At 35.7% G+C, this 6057-nt stretch overlaps 1 protein-coding gene across 1 annotated transcript; it reads right to left on the bottom strand.

The window, feature by feature from the left end:
• Nucleotides 1–2719: 2719 nt before the first annotated feature.
• Nucleotides 2720–3125, bottom strand: LOC121982587 (glutathione S-transferase 3-like). Its single transcript, XM_042535730.1, has one exon. The coding sequence runs from the start codon at nucleotides 3123–3125 to the stop codon at nucleotides 2787–2789; it is 339 nt and encodes a 112-aa protein (XP_042391664.1). The 3' UTR covers nucleotides 2720–2786.
• Nucleotides 3126–6057: the final 2932 nt, after the last annotated feature.

Raw genomic sequence — 6057 nt, 5'->3', positions numbered from 1 at the left:
TCTGACTTCATCATACTGATATTGATTGTAATACTGTTTGTTTTTTGATGCTACAAACTGAATCATTAACCAAAAGTTTGAGGATCAATGAAAAATGACTTAATATTTTATACAGAAAATATTTCATAAAGAAGAAATTTACCTTTCTCTCCAATCTTGGATATTCATCTAAGACTATCTCTTTCATGTACCGTATCAGACAATATCTACATTCAACACCACCATTTTGTTTAAGATTACCCTAATGAAATTGAAAATGTCATGCAAGAAGTCACAATCCAAATAATAAGAATTATTAATTGATGTCTAAATACATAGTTACAATACATATTGTCAAATGTTTAAAACCTGGTCCTTTTGAAATACCCCTTGATGCATTATATATCTTGACTCCACTACATTGTAAAAAATAGAAAATTATTTTTTCAACCTATAATGAATTGAATGCATTCAAAAGCAGCATAAGTTAATACTTACTTGGTCACAATAGTTTGCCAAGCATGATCTCGGTTCCTTTTACTCAAAGAGCCCAATAAATATATCATATTCTTATCTTCATTAATTATAGTCAAGATCCAATGGTACCTGCACAAATAAAAATATAACATTGACTAGCATGTAGTAGGAAATGATAAATAATTAAAATATTACCCAATGTTATATGGGATGAAGCATATGCTATCTCTGTTTGATGCTCCCAACTGAGCAGTAATATGTTGTGATAATTTACTACCATCTTCACTCACACCACATGTAGGTATGTGACCAGGATCCACAAATGACACATACTCAGCTCTATTTTCTTTCTTCATGTATTTGTAAAGGTAACTGTAAGATAATAATTGCAAGGTAATGGCAAAGTAATGAAAAATCTAAATATACCCCATGTATATTTAGATTATAACTTAATTACTTAAGAAAACAAGATATTCTACTGCTAATGCAAAGAATATCAAATTACTTGATGTGGTAATGATTTTTCAAAATCAGACACAAACAGTTTGATGTGGTAATGATTTTTCAAAATATGTTTATATTAGATTAGTTGAGAGGAAAAATCATTGTATTTTATTATCCACCAAGGATACTAAAACTCACCTATAGATAGCCTCTAAGGCTAATTAATTACTTTAAAAATAGATTTTACTGAATAATTAATAGAAAATATAGCCTGTTGTTTCTAACATTCAAGTTGAAGCCAGATATTGTGCTCCAGTTTGAATATGAAAAGACACTAGACATGTCAATGACAAATAAGCAATATTAATATAGAAATTGAGAAGTCTGAAGATGCAATAGAATGGTCTTATTAACAAAGAAATGACGACTGAATTGACAACTTGAAAATAACATACTGGTAGGAACAAAAAAAGTAGTCTGTCTTTTTGAAGTTGCACATATGCAGAGACATACAAGTGTTGCAAACACAAGTGAGATTTGAGTTCCAACATCTTTGATCTATCAAATCTCCAGAGAAGAAAGTTCTGAATCACTTTTCCCCAACAAAGAGAGATTAAGAAAATACAATTTGGCAATCACTTTAACCTGAGAACGAGGTGTTAAGAAAATAAAGTTTGGCACCAACTCTAAGAGAGATGTAGGTAGAATAGAAAATGAATCTCAAATTATATCACATATACAAGACCTAGGAAAATAAATAGTGAAATTTGAACTTTATGGAAGAGGCAAGATACTTGAGATACCAGTGGTGGAAATAAAATGATTGGTAGTTGCCTCCTTTTTTAATTAACACCTAAGACTTGATATAATAATAAAAAAAAGATACATGAAGCTCCAGCTAATGCAAAGTTTCAGGGAAGAGTCGGACCACATTGAGTCAATTGTACACAACCTTACTCTGTATTGCAATAGATTATTTTCATGACTCGAACCCATAACCACAAGGTCACACAACAACAACTTTACTTTTCCCCATGACTCTCTTTCAAGACTTAAGATAACAACGACGAAAAATAAATGACCCCTAGTTGCCTCCTTTTTAAATTACCAACTTTTTTCTAAAATCTATATTTGAAAAAAAATGATCCACTTTTTTATATCATATAAAAAAAATCCCTCCTTTTTTGTGGTTGCTCTAAAATGACACAAGTAGATGGAAAGAAAAGGCAGAGAGGAAATAAGGCAGAGAGGAAAGGAAAGAAGGGTTCGGAGAAGGAACAAACCTAGAGTTGTAGAAAATCGGGAAGTCGATTGTTTCCGATAGCCAAGCAGTTAAGCAACACAAATAAATTCTAAAAAAAATTCTTTTTCCTTCTTTTGGTAAGAAAACAAGATCTTTTTTAACCAATTTCTTACTGAAACAGAGAGGGATGTATATTGCCTCTCTAGATGTCTAGCGTAAACTATAGGTAAGATCTGGTAAGTAGCAAACCATTCAGTGAATGCTAAAAAGAACACTTTGGGTATGCTCTCGCTTTCTTCATTAAGGAGGGTAAGATTGATTGCGATATAAGGGAAAGGTAATAATATTTGCTTCAATCACTAATGAAAACAATAAGAACTACTCACCAATCACTAATATTGACTAAAACCACTAAAAATCAAATGCACAATCAATTCCCCAAGAGAAAGAACTTTTCGACTGCCTGTTTCTTTCATGCCAGTTATTCTCAAACTCCACAACAAGTTAAAAAAAACTAACAAACACTGCCAACTTAGAAGCTTAGAGCCTCCTTAGCAGCTACCTCCTCTACTATCGAGTCTAACGTACGGTGACCCAGTCGAATTAGCAAGGTAAAACTAGGCTTATTCTATACAACCAATAATCAAACAGGTGGCGGGCATAGCAATACCTTTTTGTCAATGAAGTCACCCCAGAAGCACGCCTGGGCGCGGGCGTAGGGGTCCGCCGGCAGAAGCGGTGCGCCATCAGACCACACCTCATCGATGTACTGCACGATGATGAGCGACTCGCACACCGGCTTGCAGTCGTGGATGAGGACGGGGATCTTCTTGTGGACGGGGTTGGCTTGCAGCGGCGGGCTCTTGTTGCTCAAGTCCTGCTCCTTGTACTCGTACGCCACCCCCTTCTCCGCCAGTGCGATTTGGCAACGCTGCCCGAAAGGACTCACCCACAGATCCAACAACACCACCGCCTTCGCCATTCCCTCTCTCTCTCTCTCCCTCTCTCTCTCTCTCTCTCGCTCACTTTCCAATACGATGCAGATGAGGAAGCGATTCTGGTGTTTTAAATAGAAGAATTCGACGAGCTCACCGGCAAGGCTAAAAAACACGAAGAAGACCTAGAGGGCGCACGACAAAAACACGATAGTTAGGATCAGTTAGAGACAAACCAACAGAGAGGAAAGGAAGAGAAACCTAACGGTGAGGCAGAGAGGAAAGGAAAGAAGAGGTCGAACAAACCTAGCTCTGTAAAGAGGAAAGGATCTTTGTGTGTCCGGGGGAACAACTCGAAGACCGTCGGTTGGGTGAAGTAGATTTGCTGGCGGGTGAGTCGAAGGTCGCCGGCGGGGTGTCGAAGGCCGCTGGGGGAGTCGAAGGTTGTCGAGTGGAGTTGAATGCGTCGGGCGAAAAAACACAAAGAGGGCGAAGGAAAAAAAACGCGAAAAAGATAGAAGTAGACAGAGGGCGCACGACGAGGAAAAATAAAGTAATTAGCTAGGGTTCTCGCGTGGAAAAAAATAAACCGGCTGATGGTTCAGCTAGGAAAATATTTTTAATCAGTTATAACTTATTACTTTAATATTTAGACATATAGTTTAATTTTGTGACTTATTACTTCATCAAATATATATCACGAAGTAAAATGTTAGATAAAATTAGAAGTAAAATCCGTATTTTTTAATCTACGAAGTCTAAAATAGTATTTACTATATTAAATTTTGCACCGAAGTTAATTGTAATATATTACTTCATAATTTTTTATTACCGAAGTAAACAGTGGCGAAGTCTAATACAGATTTTCACCAAGCACATCCTACTATTATCCTACCTAAATTATGTATGACATGTGCACAATTAATTTGAAAACCAAAACACACAGAGGCAAACCCTAGCTCTGATACCAATTGTTGGTTAGTCCTAGGAAGATCGTACCGGTTCCACTGTACAAAAATTTTGTACAAGTATCGAACCTTTCCTAAATAACCTATTGAGTTCTTTAGAAGTTAAATTAAAAATCATAAACGGAACTTAACATTATTGATTCCAAATTTAACTTATCTGTTCTTAATGGTTTAGACTTGGATCACAAGCGGAACTTAACACTATTGATCCAAACCCACCTACGTTATAAATTCAATTAAATATTAATTTCTAAAATTGGCTTCCAGGACTGCATGGCGAGGCACATGACTTTCTTGGATATGGGAGCATCTACCACCGCCTAGACAAAAGCCTTTTAAGGAAAGCTAATATTTAATTTCTTATATAACTTTAGGTTTAACCAAAAAGAACAATCGAATCACAAATTCGAAAAAAAAAACACAAACATGAATTACTAATTCGAAAACTAGATCTAATGCCTCTTGTATTTGGAATTCATACAAAGAAAAATAACTAGCATGATGCGGAAAATAATTGCTAATTATACTTTTTCTTTGCAAGCTAATGACCTCGAGATCTTCTGCCGTATTCCTCGCCTCGCCTTGGATGTCGTGTGGGGGACGATCCTCCAAATGAACACCACCCAAAACCTTCTTCAACTTCTTCTAAATTTCAGCCACCACCACCACAAAAGAAAAGGGAGCAAAGGGAAAGGGACAAGAGAGAGGGTCGGCCACACCAAGAGAACCACCAAGCAAGAGAATAAGAGTTGTATCTCATGAGGCCTCCTCACTCATTCTTTTATATTACTTGCCCAAGGCAAATAACGGAAGAATTTTTACAAAAATTAAAATCTTCCTCTAGTTTTTCCTTTTCCCTTTTATTTTTCCTTTTCTTTCCTCTTGATTGAATCAATCACCAAATCAATGATTGACTTGATTTAATCTTGGTCGGTCCCTTGCTTGGGCACTAAGCAAGGGTGACCGACCACTTATAGGAAGAAATAAATTTTTTTTAATAAAATTTTACCAGAAGAAATTCTTTTATAAAATTTTACAAGCTCTCTTTTCTAAAGTGGATGTTAAAAAGGAAAATTTTAAAAATTAAAACCATGTTTTAAAATTTAAAACTTCTCTTCAAAAATTTTCTTTTTTAACATGAATAGAAAATTTTAATTTTTAAAACTTCTCTTCCTTTTTTCTAAAACCATGAAGATGGTTAAAAAAGGAAAGTTTTAAAACTTTTAAAAATCTCTATTAAACCATGTGGTCTAATTCAAATAAGGAAAGTTTTTTTAAAAATTAAAATCTCTCTTTTAAAACTTATAGTTTTCTACAAAGAGAAGATTTTAAAAATTCAAAACACCCCTCCTATTTGAATTTATTATGGTCGGCCCCTACTTGCTTGGTCACTAAGCAAGAGGACCAACCCTCTTAAGGAGATAGTGGTCGGCCATTGCTTGGTCACCAAGCAATGGGCCGGCCACCTTTCTTGGACACCAAGAAGGGCTCTTAATGAGTGATTTATAAGGCACTAATGAGGCTACGATAGAGACCTAGAGGAGAATTTGGTTTTGGCTTTCCGATGAGCTTGAGTATCTCGTGTTCGCCCCGAACACACAACTCAAGTTCATCAACAATAAGTCATTCCACTAGAGAGTTATTGTTGCACTACTGCATCAATCCCAAATTACATTATGGGCTCCTTCTTACCATGAGTGTGTTAGTCTCCCTGTGTTTAAGATAATGAATGCCCACTAATTAAGTAAGTTACTGATAACTCACTTAATTAATATCTAGCTCAAAGAGTAGTACCACTCAACCTCATTGTCATGTCGGACTAAGCCCACCTGCAGGGTTTAACATGACAATCCTTATGAGCTCCTCTTGAGGATATTCTCAACCTAGATTACTAGGACACAGTTTCCTTCTATAATCAACAACACACAGTATAAGTAATATTATTTCCCAACTTATCGGGTCTATTGATTTATCAGGCTAAATCTCACCCTTTGATAAGTTAAAGAAATAA

Source organism: Zingiber officinale, chromosome 5A (genome assembly GCF_018446385.1).
Source record: "Zingiber officinale cultivar Zhangliang chromosome 5A, Zo_v1.1, whole genome shotgun sequence".
In the NCBI taxonomy this organism is placed as follows: domain Eukaryota; kingdom Viridiplantae; phylum Streptophyta; class Magnoliopsida; order Zingiberales; family Zingiberaceae; genus Zingiber; species Zingiber officinale.
This window is presented reverse-complemented; position numbering and strand designations above follow the sequence as displayed.